A 20,480-nucleotide genomic window follows, 5' to 3' on the forward strand; every position below is an offset into this window, starting at 1 on the left:
TACTTAAATGTGTTTAAAATATGATTGATGGATAGCTTCTTCCCTTTTGTCTACATGTATTGTTTTGGACCAAGTGTGTGCTGTTTTGGAAATGAAAGCCCAGGAAATGAAAAATGAGAAATAAATAAATACGAAAAGAAACTTCTAAACATTACTGGCTTATTAATGTATAAAATGTAAACATGTAAAAGACAAAATTAATTTATCTGTAAAGATTAAAAAATTATAATATACATAATAATAATGTCATAAAATGATAAAACCTAAATTCTTTTTCTTCCAGATTTATTACAATTGAGAATTGCAGCCTGGTGCTTAATCTATGTTTCTAATAGTTCTGCATAAAATATTGATTTATTCTTAGATAGTTTTGTGTCTGAAAGATATTTAAAACAAAAGTTTGCTTTTTTGCTCCAGATATAACTTTTTTCTTGTGTCAAAGTCAATTTGTGAATTTTTAAAAATCATCGAGGTTCTAAACAGAATTTTTATATTTTTATGCCAAAAAATGAAGCTGAATTTCTAATGAATTGTGACTTAAAAATCTAGTTCATTCGATTTTTTTTAAGGGGGGGGGGTAGGTGTTCAAGGAAAAGGGTCATGTGGGTCAATTAAAAAGAAAAAAATTTGGCCCCTTATGGTGTCTGATTAAAAATCACAACAGTGAAAACAGACTTAAGTGAAAGAAATCATGGGCATAACAATGAGCTATTCTTATGTACTGGTACTAAAATTTAACATTTTCTATTTAAATTTGTTTATTACATCTTGACATTGTAAGTACTGGAAGCCTATTTTTTAAACCAAGTGTCTTTTCCAAGCAACATTTTGTGGATAAAATTTCTCTCTTTTTTTGAGCAATCACGATTGCTTATTGTTCTCATTTGACTTCCTATGATTTTAATTTATTTTCTTTTTAAAGTTTTATAAATGTTACTTTTCACCAAGCATTCATATGTGTAGTTATCTATTTGGTATTATAATTCAGTGATGCTAGCCAAATAGGAACATTAGTGATTACAAAACTGCAAAATGCAATAAAAGTAAGCATATATTTTTAAAAATATTTTTAAAATGTTTCTCATCTCTTTCCTAAAAGGTGATTGACGTAGATAAAGCAGCAGAAAAGGATAGAAAACTGAAGATAAGAGAAGAAAAAAAGAGAGAGAAAGAACTAGCTAAAGCTTTCAAAGCTTCTGAAAAGGAAATGCAGAGGAGCAAAAAGCCTGAAGAATGTTTAAAGGTATTTGAACTATGTATGACATTAATCTGTAAATGTATTTTGAGTTATTAGGAATTACTTGCAAGTTTTCTGAAATTTTATATTTGAATAAAATGAGATGAAATTTAAATGTTAAATTCAAATGTTGCAATTGAATATTTAATGAAATTTTGGGAATTGAAGAAGGAAAATTTTAATCACTGAAAACTTCTTTCAGACCCAAAAGTTCTATGAAAATGAAATTTGATTTCCGATTTTAGTTATTTAAAAATTGATCTGTTTTTGTGCTGACTTATATATTTTGTCATAATAACTATCGGAGCTTGATTTAAACGTAATTTATTAATATTTGAATTTAAATAAGTAGTAAGAATTTAAAAAGCAAACTGTGCTTGCATTACCTAACTTAAAGATGATTTGTAGCTTAACTTGATTGATAACTTAAAATCATTAAAGTAAAATCAAAATTTGAGTGTGTCTAGAAATTTTAAAAAGGAATAGACAGATATTCGATCTTCAGATAGAAATGCATTGACTAAATTCTGCTGGGCCACTGTAAAATTTAAGATTCTCTGACGCTTCTTTATATTACCTCTTAAACAGATTCATAGTCTGCTCTCTCATACATGCCGACCTGAAATCGGCACTGTCTAAAATTTGCACATGTTTGAACCGTAAGTAAAGAAATTTAAAATTAAATGTTAAGCAGTATTTAAAGCAAATTTACCATATTACTCCACATTAGCTGGCATGCTGCAAAATTCAGGGAACACCAGATTTTCAATAATCCTTGCTGGGTCCTTTCTGGCATGCCCAAAAAACAAAGGTTAGACCAAAAAAAAAAAAAAAATGCAATAATAAATATATATTCAACATAAAAAATAATACAAGCAGGGGTCGAAGTAGTCCTATATATCCTATATTTCCTATATTTTCAAGAAAAGCATAAAAATCGTCCTGTATTTCCTATATTTTTGAAAAATGTCCTATATTTCCTATATTCCCGTTTTTTGTTGTTGTTGAACCAAGAGGACATTAATTTTACAAATTTTGGTGCTTTTTGCACTAAAGGAAAAGATGATTCTACCGCTTTTTTGCCATTTTTGCAACTGTTCAGTGCCTATAAGCAATAGTGGATTTTCGCAATTGAGGCAGCATGCTAAAACATTCAAGCATAAAGAAGACTCTGATAAACGTCAAGAGGATCCTTCTCCAGCTCTGTTTGTTCTTAATACAAGTGTTAAAGGGTTCAGTTTAGACATAAAATCAAAGAACAGTGGAATTAGTACTTGGGTCATGAGTGAGGAAGAAAATATTAAAATTTTCTTTGTTCAAATTCTGTTTAATTTTTTTGTCTATAAAGTACACTGTTTTTTTTTTTTTTTTCAAAACTTATTCTTTCAACTACATCAAAGTCATTTCAGGTGTAAGGAATAATTTTATTTGAGGTTTTTTTTAAAACAAAATCATTGATAAGAATAAATAAATAATATATGATACGTATTATTTCTTTTTTCATAGCAAAATTATTCATATAATGTGTCCTATATTTGTCCTATATTTTTTGCGGAAAATGTCCTATGTGTGACAAGTCGGTCACTTCTACCCCTGTACAAGTTCTATATATCATCTTATTAGAAAAGTAAGCATTTTAATTTTGTTAAAATATTAGTTAACAATACCATTTTTGTTAATCTGATACAAGTAATCTTATTAATGAGGATTTTTTTTAAATAAAAAATTAATTAAAACTGAGCAAATGTTGATTTTTAAGCTTTTTTCCGACAAAAAAAAAAGAAGTTAGTTTGCATAACTTGCATGTTAGTGTATGAATGTTAAGGTATTTGAGAAGAAATTAGTTAAAAGTAGGATTGCAGTAAACCTTGGTTTGCTTGCTCTAATACAGCCTTATTGAAAGTTATTTTTGTTAATGCTTTGAAAGTTATCTTTACTAATAATAAAGCTGAAAGTCTCTCTGTCTGGTTATCTGTCAGGATTTCTGTGACGAGCATAGCGCCTAGAACATTCAGTCGATTTTTATGAAATTTTGCACAAAATTAGATTGTAGCATGGGGGTGTGTACTTCAAAGCGATTTTTCAAAAATTCAATTTTGTTTTTCTTTTTCTATTCCAATTTTAAGAACATTTTCCTGAGTAAAATTATCATACGATGGACGAGTGAATTACCAAATTATCATAACGTGGAACCTTAACATGGGCAATCCAATTGGCGAAAAATTCACCTTACATTATTTGTAAATATACAGGTGAACCAAAAGACCTTTTAATTTTTCTACAATGGGCAAAGCTGTGCAGGTACCACTAGTTTTTAATAAAGTGCTTTGTCAAATGTCACATTCTCAACATTTGGGCAATCTGAACTTTTGTGTATTAAACGTTTCACTCTTTGAAAACTTTAATTAAAGACAGATGAATAACTGCAATTGAAGCTTTTGAACAAAACATAATTGCAAAAGAAATTAAACAACATATGAAATGCACATACTTACAAAAAATTGCAGACATGTGTTTCGAGGTTTCAAAGAACCCCTTTTTCAATGCAAAAGAAAACTCTTTTGTATAAAAAACCAGGTACCTTTTTATCCATAAGTTCACTTTTTGCATTGAAAATGGGGTTCCTTGTAATCTCAAAACAGGTGCCTGCGATTGTTTGCAAGTTTTTGCGTTATATTAATTTGCAGTTTAAGTACCTTTTACTCTTTAAAACAAAAATTTTTCTGTTTCTTAATACAGAATTTGTTAAAAGTAAAACAGGTTAGAAACATGGAAGTAATTTTATGCACCTTATTTTCTTTTCACATTACGCTATTTTTACTGTAAATTATGATATTAGTAATTTACTTATTTTTATTAATCTCATGTCCCCCACCCCACACCCCCCTCTTTTCATGAAGAAGATGTTAATTTCCAGTGAGCAATATTGGTGGTTCCCATTTTGCATAATAATTCATAACCATAAAATATTTCTGGCAATTATATCTTTCCTTTAAAATCTAAATTGTTGTTCTTTGCAAAATTAGAAAACATGTGTATGAACAACTAGACCAGGAAGCTATGCTGCAGCCAATCTGACAGCAACTAAGTATTATCAGTTTGTGTATTCTTGAGAAAATAGGTCTACTTCTGTTTCTCAGAACTGAAATGTGACCTTAGGGAAGCAAAGGAGGTATCCCACAGGGTAGCAGTGTTCAGCGAAAGGGGGACAAATCGCCTTGATGGTTATAAAAGATAAGCGCATCCTCAAACCACCATGATTCTATTCTTCATCTTGCTGACCTGAAATTATTGATTTGTTCTAGAAAACAAAGTTCCTTTAAGGTTTATTTATTTTTTTGCTTGCACTGGTTTAATTGGAACTGAGCGGGAAATTTACTTTTGTTGTGTTGTAAAATGAACCTCAAATTATATGGCACGCTGGAAAATTTGAATTTTCTGGCATGCTGGTCAACCCCATGTTTTTCCCAATGTTGGTTAATGCAGGTAATAGGATTTTATTATAAATGTTAAATAAGGAATCAATTCTTTTTTAAATTTTTCTTTCAATGTATAGTTTATTAAAATATAATTTACATTTAAAAGTCTATTATAATTATTTTAATATAATATTATGCTTTGCAAAGCATAACATAATTGTCGTAATCCCCAAGACCCCCCCTCTAGATCTAGACTTCAGTTTAAAAAAATGTTCTTTTCTGTTTCTTATCACGTTACACTATTTCTTTTATACATACTTTTGCTCAGTTTTTGTTTGTTCTATTTTGTTGCTAATATAATCCTGCTGGGAGCCAGGAATGTTTAAAACTATCTGAAGGTTAAAATAATGTTTATACTTTTTTTTTAAGTCAAGTGTTTTATTTTGATTTAAGAATATTATATTTATTTTTATCAAACTTTTGCCAGTCTAATAAATTTGATTTAGAAAAAAATAAATTAACAAATGATTTATTTTTCAATAAATAAGTTTCTTTATTGATATATGATTAGATGTTCATCAATGTGTTCTTTTTTATTAGTTTCATTTGTGAAATCTGTTTAAAATGAGTAATGATCTTCAACTCATTTCAGAGTATGAAAGTTGTTGCTGATCATAACATCATTTTTATAGATGGCGCACAAGATATGTTTACGGTTTTGGATTCAAATGATATCAAATACACAGTGGAAGAAAATGAGGTGGAACGCTCAGTAATTTGGTTTCGTACAGTTTCAGATATAAGTGTTGAAAGCTGTCGAGTAAGTGTGAAATTTTTATTTTAAAATCTAGTTCATATGATTTGCTCTGTTTCCGATATAGCTCAATATTAGACCAGGAATAATTTTCAATATGAGGACGACAATTAGTTGTTTCAATATCTTACTATGTTCAGTATTTTGAGGGATTTTTGTACTTTTTCATATGAAGTCCGTCTTAATCTTATATAATGTATGAATGACTATTTAGTTCAATGGTTTCCAATTTGTATGTTGTGCCTTCCTATGGAGGCACAAAATTTTATTTTAAAAAACGTTAATCAGAAAACAGGCAGAATTTTCTTAAATATACAAAGCAAGTGCTTATATTTTAAATATGTTGCATATACTTAAGTTTAATAAACACTTAATAACAATTCATAGGACATTGAGTTCTCTATTTGTTGTTATTTTGTTTCTTGCAGAATTTCTAATAATAATTTTAAGGATCAATTGGGAAAACTTTTTTCTATTTTTTGTGGAAATTTCTGAGAATTTTTCATTTTGTAATACTTTTGCCAAATCAGTTCCTTTTGCCAAATTTGCAATTTTATTGCATTTGGCTTGGTGACGAATGCTTAGCTCAGGCCCTAGGTATGGAATACTTGTAAGGAGGGCGCATGGTTGTTAGCAACACATCATTTTTAATACACAAAGCAAAAATGTATATATATACTCACGTATAAGTCAAACCCCTACTCATTGAAAAAAAATGGGAACGTTTTGCCACCAATTTTGAATATAATTATTATAAAAGAAAGGAAAATAAAATGTAATGAAAATTTTTATGTTAAAAAAAGTCAGATTTTTATTCCTATGCACAAAAAGGGTTCACTTCTGTGCTGTGATCGCGAATTTTTGTTAAAGGTTGGATCAACTCATTACAATATTTGTTACTTGTTATTTTTGTTTTGAATTAATATCAATAAAATTTTGCACTGTACCCAAAACACATTATTAAAAAAAAAGATCATTAATACGTGACTATCGGAAAAAATTCCTGCACTTTTTGCATAGTAATTACTGTAATTACTTATCCTTTTTTCAGTCAGACGGTGTAAACTTCTAGCAGAATGTGTACTTCAGCAACTGCTTAAAAAGTAGGACTAAAATCGGGAAAATGTTCATGTTTTCAATTATTTTTTTTTCCATGAATTGTTCTGAGAATTTTTCAGAAATTTTGCCCTGGGTATAAGTTGAGCCCCCAACTTTTAACCTTATTTTTTGTACGAGATTTCTCAACTTATATACGAGTATATGCGATATCTATATCAAATCAGTGTCAGAAAATAAAAATCAGTAAAATGTTGTTGCCATGGCATTTAAGTCTCAGTGTCTTCATGAAGACCATCAATATCTTTTCATTGACATCACAGCAAAAGCTCATATTTTATTGATATTTAACTAATGTTATATTCTTAGTAATAAAATTGCCATTACTCATATCAAAATTTAACAATAAAAAAAGGCTCTGTTACATAAAAACTTTTATTTAACAAGTAGTATTCTTTCACAACCCGTTTAGTAAATTGTTACCATTCACTGAAAAGATGAGCTGAAACTTTAAGAATTTAACTGAAGTTAATTAGTAATAAAAGCAACACATTGTAACATGTTGAAAAAGGTTATAACCAATTTTTTCACTGAAATGTGGGTCAATAGTGGTTGCTGTTGCAATAGTGTTAGTGCATGTGCTCATGTTGAGTGTTCTGTATGCATAAAGTTTTATTTCTCATTCTTATTTCCTTCCATTCTTGTGTGTGGTGAAACTGTTAACTATAAACATTCAATTAAAATGAATGCTTTTCTCCAAAAAATAGGTTGTAAAAGAAGAAAGAGAAGAAATTGAAACAGTTATGATTGTGCTTATACCAAATAAGGATTTCTTAAATATGGTTCATTCATCTGTCATGGTAAGGTTAAATATTTATAGAAATGAAAAAGAAAATGTGTCAATTACTTTTAGTACAGTAAATCTTAGATTTTATGTACCTCAACTCTGCACTTTTCCTCCAAATTTTACCTTTTTTTTCATCAGACCCCATCATCAATTTTGCTGCTATGTATTTCCCTTATTTTATGTTTTCTCAACCCAGTCCCTTGAGAAATGTAAAATGGGGGATTCGCTGTAGCAAAAATTGTGTATGCATATTTTTATTTCGACAGATTGTATTTTGGTGAGTAAAGATATTTACCGGGATTTTTTATTTTTTTTTGCTTTTTCTGCTCTGTTGAAAAACAAGGAAATCAGGTTTTCCTTGTTTTTCAATTGGCAGCATTCATAGTTGTCTATATAGCCCTGATTTTCCTGATAAAAGCACTATGAACTATTTTGCTCCTACCTATCTGGGATTCGCTTTACATTCTGAAAGTAACAGCTGTAAAAAAACTCATACATTCTGAAAAAACAAATTAAAATAAAACAGGTTTCAGCTTTTAAAATATGTATCTGGCAGGGAATGGGGAGCAGATGCAAAAACTATCAAAACTACCTATACTGCTCTTTAATTTTGCAACATGAACTCTTGGACCTAGTTTAGTTAATCCGGACCTTGGGGAGCAACAGGGAATTACAGAGTCCATCTGCTACATGAGAACCAGGGTTTGAAAATATCCGATATTTTGATTTATATATCCGATATTTTCAATCACTTTAAAAGTAACTGCATCTTCTAATCACTGTTCTTTATTTTCTTATACTATTATTATATTGTATAGATTTAAAATTGCTTCTTTCATTATATAAAAATATGCATTTTATGTAAATATTTAAGTAATTTTAACAGTATTTATTAAGTTACTGAGGAAAGCATTAGCTGTTTCACTCATTTTTCTTTTGTTAGCTACTTGTACAGAATTATATAATTCAAAAATAAAAATATATGCATTTATCAGTGTCGAGCCAAGAGACATTTTCCTTTCTTCTGACCAACTTTTAATTTTCAAGTAGGTGTTTTAAGTCTATATTAAAATGACTACAATAACACTTTTATAATTATAAAATAACAAAGGAATATTATTGTATTACATTATATTAATGATATATGTCATTTACATATTACATTTCGATATTTTTAATAATAAATTAACATTAGTATGGTTAATGCATGTATTTTTTATACTAAAAATATCGGAGTTCAAAAAATAAATATAAAAAATATCAAAATATCATGATATTTTCAGAAAAAATATCGAATATATATTGTGTTATATATCGAGCGATTTATATTGGCAAACCCTGATGAGAACATTAGAAAAATTATCTTTTTGAATCTGTATTGATTCTTGATGGGCAAACAATATTTTAAGCCCTTCATTCGACTAAAAATTACTAAATTTATTACTATGTAATAAGGTAAAAGCAAGAAAATTTTGATATAAGAGATTAATTTGGTCACTAACAGAGTTGGTTGTCGCTAGAGTACTATTATATTTGTGGCAATAGCAGAAAAAAAAGTGCCATCGGAAATTGATTATTAATGGAGGTGGTTTCTTTATAAAGGTGGCCACCCATAAAAATTTCCCTGCACAAAAACAGAGCTTAATTTTTAACCAAAAAAGGGTCGGATCTTCTTAGCCTTCAAACTCACTTTCATGCATAAATGGCCATGTAGAATGTAAAAACTTACATAAAAATGAAAATATGTATGCAGGCTAAACTCCCAAGCAAATTAAGATCTTAAATCAGGGGTATCCATCTGGGGGTGGGGGGGGGGGGGGTCATGGCGTAGTTTTGAGGAGGGGGCAGGTTCAAGGGTCATTTTATGGTTTTTAGGGTATTTAAGACTTTGCGCTTGGTTGGCATAAGAACTCCTGCTTCAATGTGCAACTTTTTTGTATCTGTAATTAAATGCAATAAATATTTCAATAAATATTTTTAGAAGAAAATATTTTAAATATTGCATGGTTTTCTAAAAGTTTTCATTTTTAAAAAATATGTTGTAATCATTTTCGAACATTTTATAATTTTTGACTCATTAACAATATAAATTTTTTTTTTTAGCGAGGGAAAGGAAAACAAAGTAACAAAGTGACCCTGCTGGAGTATATTAGCAACCTTAAAGCATCTTTTCCTGAAATGACGCTCACTTGTGTTACAGTCGGATTTGCTAAATACGTTAGGTAAGTTATGTGGACAGAGAAAGAAGAAAATGTTATTACCCCTAATAATGTGTCTGAAGTGATTTCTTTCCCTTGTCATTTATCATGAAATTTTCAGTTGATCTATTTCTAACAAAAATATTTTCAGAATTAACTGTACTTTTCAGATCTTTCATGGGTACTAAATGAAATGAAATTGACGCAATATTAAAGCTCCCCGCTTAATCAAATAATTTCCCTGGGTAATCTAATGATATTGATCAGCTTTCACAAAATATGTTTTGAGAAAAAATTTTGAATAATTTAAAAATAAGTTAAGTAAGAACAATTATCAACATAAAAATACAAAGCAATATTTTTCGCCATCAACGGGTAAAAAAAAAGTTCATAATCCAACAGAGCATTTCCTCTATTCTATCTAATTTCTTTTGTTGTTGCCATTATATTAAAAAAAAAAAAAACCAATAAATAGCACAGTCCGTAGTTACATTAAATAATCCAAAGAAATGTACAAAGACAATAATAAAAAGATAAATATGAAATGTAAAAACACTGTAGATGATGAAGGAAAAAAAAAAGTTAGAAAAGTGTTCCCAAACAACCTTGAGCAAGCCATCCACTATTACAGAATTTTTCAAAAGTTAATGTGCTGAAAAAATGTGCCAAAACAGAGATTTCATAACTCAAGTTGTTCGTTCCTTTTTATAATTTTAATACATATACATATACTTAGAATACATATACTAAGTATTAAACTATTTTGTTGTTTATTAAAAAAAAACTTTACCAATAACATTAAGTATTTCTTTTATACGGCTAGTGATTTGATATTATGTTTTTAGACAAATGCTGTCAATTTAGAAAGGAATAGAAAATTTCCGACTTAATCAAATACCCCGCTTAACTGTTTAATACTCTTTGAAACCGACGATATTCTATTAAGCGGGGCCGACAGTATGTAGTTTCTGTTGCAGTCTCTTGTGATATTGTGAAAGAAGTGGATCCTAAAGTTTTTTAATTGAGACCAGGACGGGATCAGGAGTTACAGAAAATAATGTCGAACACTTTATTGTATTAACATTTCAAAACACACCATCTTATTTTCTTTAACATTTAATGTTTAAAATTTTGTGAAAAAATGCACAGCTTGGAAATTACTCAAGTTGCATATGAAATTAAGGTGCAAGCTATTCTCTTTACAGTGAGCTAAAAAACAACTCTTAACCTACCATTAATTCTCTTTATCTTTGCCAACTCTTTACCTTCCATTCCCTTGACTTATTTAAAGTCCATACATTGACAATAAATGGCTTTTTAATCCACTATTGATATTTTCTCAGCCATTCATTCAGAAAATTCTTATTAAACACTTCACTCAAACCTGTTTTTTAAGTGACTAATTTGAACATTCAAAAATAAATAAATAAATGCAAGTTTCATAGAACACTGGGGTTCTGTGGGACACACACTTTTAAGAAACTCTAATTTAGGGTATTATTTTTTAATTATTGTTTCTTCTATAGTTTTATTGGCACAAATTATGCAATGTTGCTAGATTTGATATGTTTCTGTTGGCGAGAAATGTTCATATTATTCATAAAATCATAAACATGTGTTTTATTTTTACCTTTTTTATAGCAAGGTGAATAAAGAAAGGAAAAAAAGTGTTCAATGGTTTTATATCTTATTACATAATTTTTTATGATTTCCAACTGATAAAAACTAAATAAATATATTCTTGTCCTTTTAATTTATAACGTTTTTATGATGCTAACTTTATTTCTTGGGTTCTATTTGATGAACCTCTCATTCACTCATGGTGACACAAATACTTATTTTTAAATTCTAACTTATATTTTTAAATCATTGAGACATGTATGAGGAAATGCTATTTGGCTACTTATTGTGGTTAATTAAAATGCAAATGCTGTCTGTTTAGTATACTGTCTCTAACAGCTCTATCTGACTCTGGCCTCTTGCATGAAGTTGGAATTCTTTCTCATCTGTTTAAAATGTATTTATACTGTGAGTCATACAAAAACTGTTTTAACTTAAATGTCTGTTGGGAGAAGGTCTGTTGCATTGGAAGCTTCATTTTCTTTAAATATGTTTCTCATCCAGTTTGCTAAATTTTGTATTTTTTTCTAACTATATGTCATGAATTTTTTTTAAACTAGAGATTTAAAGGAAGGAAGTGATAGTGAGTTGAAAACTGTTGCCAAACAAGTTCCAAAAACAGCATCAGAAGAGGTTTGATCATACTTAAACTTAGACAGTTGAAGGTTTGCAGTAAAAAGGAGCCCTTTTTTTTTAATTTTAAAGATTTTGGTTTAATGTTGTTTAAATTTTGTATGTAAAAAATGTTGCATGTTTTAATATCTTTAGTTTATATTTTCCTTTCATATTTTGTATGTCTTTGAAATGGAATGATGACTGACTTTTCTCCTTTTTGCACCAAACAATAAAATGATTTTTTTCAGAGACCAGATTGCGAACTTGATACCCAACCTACAAAAATAAAGCTTTCACCTTCTTGCTGCAAGCCTTTCAGTTTTCTTGATTTTTCTCAATATGTTTTTTTTTTCTTTCATTGAATTGTGTTTATATTTTTTGTTAATTTGGCTTTTTCGTTAAATGTCCTTAGGTAATCATTGAAGTACAGTTACAAGCATTTGTTAACTTCAACTTCGTTGAAAGCATGACAGATTTGGGGAGTTTGTTATGTCGCTTTACTAAAGCGGTTGCTGAGGCACCTCAAAGGTATTTATAATCTGATGTCTGCTGTTGTTAAGTTAAATTTAATAAAACATTTTTTAATCAATAATTTTTAAATATATCAATGCAATCCATTTTTTTTTTTCCCATTCTAGTTTGAAACTATGAAATTTAGATGTAATTGACGAACAGGGTTCATATGCATCCTTACAATTGCTTACTAGTCCTTGCATTTATATTTAGTCTTATAAGTACTTACAAGTCCTTATTTTAATGCCCCATTTAAAAAAGTTCTTGTAAGTCCTTATGCTTACTCTGCCATTTTTTCAAAAAATCAGATTTTCATTTTTCTAATAGAGCACTTGCAACACACATCACACACATCATCACTCCATCTGTAGAGGGCAAGCTGCCGTATTTTAACAAATTTTCTTTCCTTAGGGACCTTTCATGCAGAAGGGCAAGCTTACACTCGGTAGGGGAAAATCAAGTGGTAGCAAATGTTCTTTTTCCACTTGTCAGCAGCTTTTTTTTTTTTTTTTTTTTTATCAGCACCTCGTTTTGGGAACTCCTACAGAATTTGGGGAGAGGGAAATGCAACACCAGCTCACATTTGTAGTATATCTTTTATGTTCTTCTACATTGCACACTATACTTTAACAGATTGAATTTGAAAAGAAAAAGAAGTATTTTATTTTAAAATGTATGCGTCAATTTGTTATTAATTCTAATTTATAGGTCCTTTTTTTCTGGTTTTTTAATTCTTACAAGTCCTTGTTTTTGTTTTAAAGAAGTGTATATGAACCCTGAGAAGGTATCATATGTAGTTACATCATATTTATTTTTGTTTTACAAAATGAAAAAAAAGGCCTTTTTTTTGTAGAAGAGAAAAACAGAAACAAAAAGCTATGGCATTTTCCTGGTTTGCTGATGCTGACAGTAGTTGTCCTGTGAAAACTTCTAAAGATGGTTCTGGTTTGATAGAATTGTGGAGGCAGCAGATCAAGCAATTCCAAAACGTTGGTGCTGAAATAGCTGAAGCTATAGCATCAAAGTATCCTTCTCCACAACTGTTAATACAGGTGAACCGTTATTATATTTTAAAGTCAGACGTAAATAGATGCTATTGCTGACTACATTTATTTCATAACATTATCAAAAAAAAAAAAAAAAAAAATTTATTAAAATTTTTTTTATTAATTTCTTGATTTGAGAGAAAAACAAGCTTTTTGTTTTAGAAAGAATGCATGAAATGGCATAAGCTTTAGTGTTTACATTAGAAAAAAATCACTTATATAAAAATTTAACTGCATTAGGTTTCATACTCTCAAATGCACTTTAGTTATTGGTCAAAAAGGCTGTACTATTTTCATTTTATAAAAAAAGTTAGTTTATTTATTTTTATATCAACATTTTATCTGTCAGCTTTCTTAAATTCCTAGCTATTACAGTTTGCATAGTGCATTACAGTAATCTAAAATTTTTCTAATCGTTTTTGTAAAGTCATGTGTTTTTTTGCTTGCAATTAATTTTTGAAACATTAATTTTACAGGCTTATAAACATTGTAGCACCATAAAAGAAAAAGAAACTTTGCTGCAAGATATTGTAGTAAGTATGACTTTAAAAGTGTCAAAAGTGTCTGCAGCATGCATTTATCTATGCAAAAGTATTTAATCACTATTTTCAATTCTCGATTTGATTTTTACATTTATTCAGTATAGCATTTGTTAAGCATGCACAGTTCGCTATTTATACCATTTAGTATTTTACGCCAAGATTGCCGTCTTAGGAGGTTGCTTAAATAAATTTTACAATGGTATTTATTAATCTAAATCTATCAATATAAATATTCATTTGAATAAAAATATTTCTTTAACTTATGCTGCCCATCTATCTATGTAATGTACAATCTGTGTGTAGCTATTTCGTTTTTATACAGTGGCTCCCAAAAGTGTTCGTACACCTTGAAATTTTGTAATAAAACCAAAATAACACAAAACTGAATTCGAATGAGAAGTCCAATTTTTTTTCACACTATTCCTATGCCATTCTGAATAAAACCCAGTAGTTTTTTTCAGAATATTGCCAGATTTTATTTTTGAAATTTGTCAAAAAACGAAGAGACAGAGAAAAAATATGCCACAAAAGTCATCGTACACTGAAATAGCGTTGAATAAATTCATAATTAAAATTATCATATGTGGTTTTTTAAATTATTTTTGCATTGTAATGATACTATAAAGTCATTTGCCTTTAATTTTGTGTGTATTTATTCCCTAATATTCTGCTTATTGTTTTAAAATGGCAGATATGCTTAGAAAACAACAAACACGATTCGAAATTTGATTTTTTTCCCTCACAGTAGCCGTAAATTGGTTTGAAATGTCTCTAAATTGGTTAATTTGTACCATTCTATAGTGAAGGGATGATAAAATGCTTTAACGACAAGAATCGGATCGAAAACAAGGTAAGAAAAGGTCAACTGGCAAAGTTAACAAAGCGTGATCGCAGGTTTACAGTGAAAAAAAATATGAAAAACACACATTTCAGAACTGAAAAAGTTTCTGCAGAATTGAATGAAACATTTTACGTTTAATTTTTGCCTAAAATTGTTCGCCAAGTTCTCGGATTAGCTGAATTAAATGGGACCTCTTCCCGCAGAAATTTTCTTGTTCGTGCAAAAAACAGTAAGCTTACACTTTCCATCGTAAAATCAATGATAAATAAGCTCAAAACGTTTTGAAACAACGTCTTACTTATAGACGAAAATAAATTCAACATTTTGGGTTAAATTATTGTATAATTGTAAATGGAAGAAAAAAAGGAGGAATTTAATCTTAAGAACTTAGTTGGATCGGTAAATCAGGACGGTGAAGGTGTTCTTGTGTGAGGGTGCATCTCAGCATCAGGACTTGGAAATTTGAAATTTTTTGATGAAATAATGAATTATGCTGTTCATTTAAATATTTTAAAAAGCAATTTTAAACTATTACCCTAAAATTTGGTAATCGGAAACAACTTTGTTTTTTATCAAGGTAACGATAAGCACACGTTCGCGTTTGGTGCCTCAAAATTTGTCCTTAAGCTTGGAAATATCTCCTCAATCGCCAGATTTAAACTTAATGGAACATATTTGGAGATATCTGGTGGCTAGATTACGAAAATACACCTTTGAAACGAAAAGCAAACTAAAAACAGTAAGACTCGTAGTGCAGGCTGAACACTTATTCAGAAATTGCACAAAAAAAGAAAGAAAAAAACAATGAAATCTATTCCCAGATGTTTAAAATCTGTTGTTGTTACTGCATGATATTCTACTAAATAATAACTTTGTAAAAAGTTAGATTATTTACTAATTTTTTGACATTTTTTCAAAGTGTACGAAGACTTTTGCGAGATAAAATTTCCGGCACTTTTTGGTTTTTGATTTTTAAAAAATTAAGTTTTAATGTTTTACTAAAAATTTTCATGTAGTTTTGTTAAAAATAGATCATAGATCTTATATTAAGATACCTATTTCAAAACTTTAATTCTAACCAATGGATAAGGGCCTATTTCATTGAAAATCATAGGTGTACGAACACTTTTGGGAGCCACTGTATATCTATACTTAAATACGTGCACCTATAATTTTCCATTCACCCATCTCGCTATTTTAACCTATCCGCCAATCCTATTCCTGAAGTAAAACAAAAACCGTGCATTTTATTTAATTGAAATAGCACAACAAAAAAAAAAAAAAAAGAAGGTGTATTCCTGTTCTCGTAGTTTTCAAGAATAATTTCAGCTCTGACAAAAGACGTAACCTGACCCGCATTGGTACATCACAAAAAAAAAAAACATACAAATCTAAACACACTGCTTATTATAGTATAAGGAAAACTTATTCTTTTTATCAGAACTGGAATTATGAAAAAGAAAGAACTTCAAACCTAAAATTTTTAGGAGAAAGGGCTATGTAAAAGCAAAAAAAAAAAAAAAGAATTTTTTTTCTTTTTTTAATGTAAAAAAAAACTCTATATTTTATACGGAATGGAGTATGATAATATATACACTTTTGACTTTTGGAATGCACTTTTTAAAAGTAATGGGAAATATTTATTAATATTGCTACAACTTCTAAACCTCATAATACATTTTTCTGATTTAAGTGTCTTTTGGTATTTATTTCCGACTAGGAGCCCGTCCATAACTTGTTCAAGTTGAAAATTTTTCTGTCTTAAATAAATATTATGCAGGTTTTTTGCTTTAAAATATCATTGTATGCAACATTTTTTGTTTCATTTTTATGAGGTTTTGAAAGAAATTGATTCTCTTCATTTTCTAATCAAGAGAGACTAACATTTACTTCCCCGTGAACAATATAATCTTCCCATATGTAACGTTGCACGTTTGACCTTCAGTTTTAATCTTGGTGATGGCATAAGAAATTTTCATTGGAAATTGCAGTTACCTATACTAGAAATAGAAATGTGCAAAACCCTTTTTTTTTCGAGAAATATTCCTCACTGACCTGCTGCTGATTCAGTAAGAATAATATGGTAAATCATATTAGTCCATTTTGATTTTACTTGGGGACCAGTTCTACTCATAGATAAGGCAAATTGAAATTCGCCACGAAATTATTGGACTACCACCTTTAATTTTAATTGAATGAACATGGGCTCTTAAAAGTGTCCGTAAGATACAGAGATTGTGCAGAGTTCCTAAAAGGAGACGACTTTAAACAGGCTTAAAGTATATCTGCAAGCGTTTATCAAGGGAACCACATTAATAGTTTTGTAAGAGTCGCCGTCAAATGCAAAAATGACACCTCTCTCAATGTTGCCTCAATATTTTAGTTCTTTTAGAATCCACGGCTTTTATATTCAAACAGTGGCTCTTCAAACATCCGTAATACATTATGGGGCAGACCTTTTGAAGACGCTTTCCAAATGGCCCAATTTTTCTTATGAAACGTACAGAGTCTTTCTGAAGAGAGACATTCAAAGTAGTTTAAATCTGGAGTGGTCAGTTTTTCGACCACTAAGTGAATTTGCTGCAATTAAGTAAAAAAAAAAACGCACTCATCCTCAGTCTGCCTGTTGATTTTGGTTTAATTTAACTTTTTTCAGTTCCACCGGGTATGCTGATAACCATTAATTTGCGTTCTGATATCATAGGCGAGTCGCGGACTAGTTACTAATTTAATTGCTTGATTGGAAACATACTCATTCCGTAGGTTGCAATCATGTATCAATCTTGTCTGGAAAATACACACATAAACAAAAACCACTCTCTCTCATAATAATATAAGTATAGATTTTACTGTTCAAGTTTGTGCCTTTCATACAATGAAGAAATTTTTTGATTAGGGCAGTGGTTCCGGAGGATTACTAGAAACATATAAACATACAAAATAAACACTCTCTCTTTAAAATGTTAGTATAGATCAAAAAACCGCAATGGGTAGCCCAAAATACATGCAAAATTACAAATTTTAAAAACATGGATTAATATTGTCTATCTGCGCTACTTGAATTCAGAAACTAATTTGCTCAAAACGAATCCCAGTTATGATTCATTTGAATTAACATTCTGTGTCTCTAAATGGTTTGCATTGTCCAAGGCCAGTAAAATGATATATACCTTATACTCTGCAGCCTCAAGTACATGTTTTGGAGGTTCTTATGCCGCCATTGTGATTTTTTTTTTCACTTGCTTCTATTCTTTAGCATTCGGTTCATTGGGAACCTTCAACTATTTTGTCATTGCAAGTACATCACAATCAGCGCTTGTGTTTATGATATAAGAATATATCAGTACTAAACATAAAACTGGAAGCGAAGACAAACTATTGGTTTAAAAAATTAGTATAAGTACATATATGCATAATTTATAGCCTATGTCACTCAGTAAGAATGCACCTTTCATATAGTGAAAGAATTTTTCAAATAGCTGCAATGGTTCCAGAGATTACCTCTGGACATTATAAACATACAAAAATCCACCCTCTCTCTTTATAATATTAGTATAGATAGGGGTTGCATAAGCTGTTTTGCTTTTGCTCATTTAAGTGTAAAATGTTTACTCATAATATTGTGTGTATGTGGCAATACATAGTTTTACTAAAATACTCATATATAGGAAAATTTAATTATCAGCAATTAACCCAAAATAGAGGAATACTTTAGTGGAATGTAAATTTTAGTGAAAGGTTCATAATTTAGTAATTTAGTGTTAGAGTTTTCAATGAAAATTTCAGTAATGTTTTGGAGTTAGAAAGCTTGTGTGCTGCCTTCAAAAACATAAACAAATTGTGACACATAAACTTGTGAAATAAATTGTACACAAAAATATATTTTGAAGTATGAAAGAATCTGATTTTCATTGTATAAAGTTGTGAGCATTGGAATGTAAGCCGTAAAATCCCTGAAATGCTTACAAAATTCCCTTATAATTTTTTCTTATTTAATTTTATGAATTTTACTTTTCTCCTTTTCTTTTTTTTTTTTTTTTTGTTAAAAAATAATTGCATTGACATGATGACTTATAATTTATTTTACAGGTGAGGAGAAATTATGGACCGTTAGGCACACAGCGGCGCATTGGTCCTGAACTCTCATACAAGATTTATCTCTTCTTTTCATCAAGAGATGGTGATCAAGTCCTTCAGCGATAAGATATTGTGTAGCTGTACATACTTTTTGTGATACTTAAAATATATTTTTGTAATTGGAGTTGCCACAGAGCAAAAATAATTTTTTCTTCTATTAAAAAAGCTTCTGAATATGCTATATTTTCTATTCAAATGATTTTAAATTCAATAATAAATATCAAGGTTTAAACTTCTAACTATATCCTTTTGTAATGTACTGGATAAAAGTAGTGCATTCAAATTTTTTAACTATTGTTTTTGGATTTTTAAATGTACATAAGAAGGTGAAATAAGAGAGCGAACAATATAACAACTAGCTGTTAAGAACTTTGTAGTAATATAGGTTTTTATGTGAACCATACAGAAGCAAATTTTTAAAAAACTGCTGTTTGTGTTTTGATGTGTATATTGTTTCTATTAAATATTGTTTAATTAAATGTTAAAATGTTTTTTAAGCAGAATTTTTTTTTTAACTTTGCTTTTGCTTTCTTATTTTAAAAAAGCATAGTACTTTTCGAACAATAGTTTTCTGAACTTAATATCTGTGTTGTTGGTTTTTTAGCACATGTTTCTTTTAATTTGTATAATGTCATATTTTTATATTAAGATTTATTTCCGAATCAGTCATATACTTCATTATTAGAAAAAAATCAAAACTCCATTAACAATCTACAGGTTATCTAAATTTGTGTAAAAATTTATTCTTGTAAAAAAATTTTATGCGTGTTTTGAACATTTTATTACATGTTATTTTAAATTCTCTAGTGTAGTCATACTGTCTGTTAAAAAAGACTCTCGATAGTTGTTAGTTTTGTAATTAGTATTAAAAAATAGAGAGTATATGTATTTTCGTACTGGCTGTATTTTATTTATAATTGATCCTATTTTTGTAATAATTTCTTTGTTTATTGTATATTGAAAATAAAGATTTATATTAGATATTTAAATGTCAATGTGTTAAATTCTACTTTTTTTTTTTTTTGGGAAATAAAACAACTGTATTTGAAAATTTAAAAATTAAAGTTATTCTTGTTTAATTTTTATTTTCTGGTATTTCAGAATTAGCATTGAAATTAATTGCTAGCACTCCACAAATTCACTACTACTTTTCTCATCCACTAAATAACTTAACAATGAAATGACAGCTTCAAGTTCTATTGTCATTATTTTCTGTTCTTTTGATCCAAGTTTAAGTATTTTATTTGAAATGTATAGAGCTAGATATATAAAATTTCCAGAAATTTTAAGGCACTAGATAAAAACACTGGTTCCCCCCCCCCCCAAAAAAAACTCTCCGAAAAAATATTTAAAAGTTTTCTTAAAAGTGGAAAAGTTTTTCATGGGGGGAAAAAATCTGAAAAAAGTAAAATAGTGACTTTTTTTTTTTTTTTTGCAAATAAAAGAGGATTGCTTATAGTCATATTTTCTTTAAAAATATAAAATATTAAACATTTAAAAATATATGCAATCCATATATTTTTCTTAACAAAAATATATTTAAAACCATTTTAAAATATAATAAGGATGGATAGGTAAGAAAAAGGATAAGGAAG

General features: G+C 29.0%; 1 protein-coding gene across 1 annotated transcript; it reads left to right on the plus strand.

Annotated features, from left to right (window-relative positions):
- The first annotated feature begins 5,316 nt into the window (after positions 1 to 5,316).
- On the plus strand, positions 5,317 to 19,468 carry LOC129233422 (crossover junction endonuclease EME1-like). Its single transcript, XM_054867450.1, has 8 exons — positions 5,317 to 5,476; positions 7,294 to 7,386; positions 9,477 to 9,595; positions 11,752 to 11,824; positions 12,219 to 12,334; positions 13,173 to 13,371; positions 13,842 to 13,898; positions 18,838 to 19,468. Exons 1-8 carry the CDS (start codon positions 5,363 to 5,365, stop codon positions 18,949 to 18,951), a joined length of 885 nt encoding a protein of 294 aa, XP_054723425.1. The 5' UTR covers positions 5,317 to 5,362; the 3' UTR covers positions 18,952 to 19,468.
- The last annotated feature ends 1,012 nt before the right edge of the window (positions 19,469 to 20,480 follow it).

The sequence above is a fragment of the Uloborus diversus genome, unplaced genomic scaffold, assembly GCF_026930045.1.
Source record: "Uloborus diversus isolate 005 unplaced genomic scaffold, Udiv.v.3.1 scaffold_402, whole genome shotgun sequence".
NCBI lineage: Eukaryota > Metazoa > Arthropoda > Arachnida > Araneae > Uloboridae > Uloborus > Uloborus diversus.

Bases quoted from the DNA above. Each gene is read 5' to 3' on its own strand.
- LOC129233422 (XM_054867450.1), top strand. From the start codon at position 5,363: ATGTTTACGGTTTTGGATTCAAATGATATCAAATACACAGTGGAAGAA. The intron at 11,825-12,218 runs GTTTGATCATAC...AAATGTCCTTAG, and splicing joins CAAAAACAGCATCAGAAGAG to GTAATCATTGAAGTACAGTT. The intron at 12,335-13,172 runs GTATTTATAATC...TTTTTTTTGTAG, and splicing joins GTTGCTGAGGCACCTCAAAG to AAGAGAAAAACAGAAACAAA.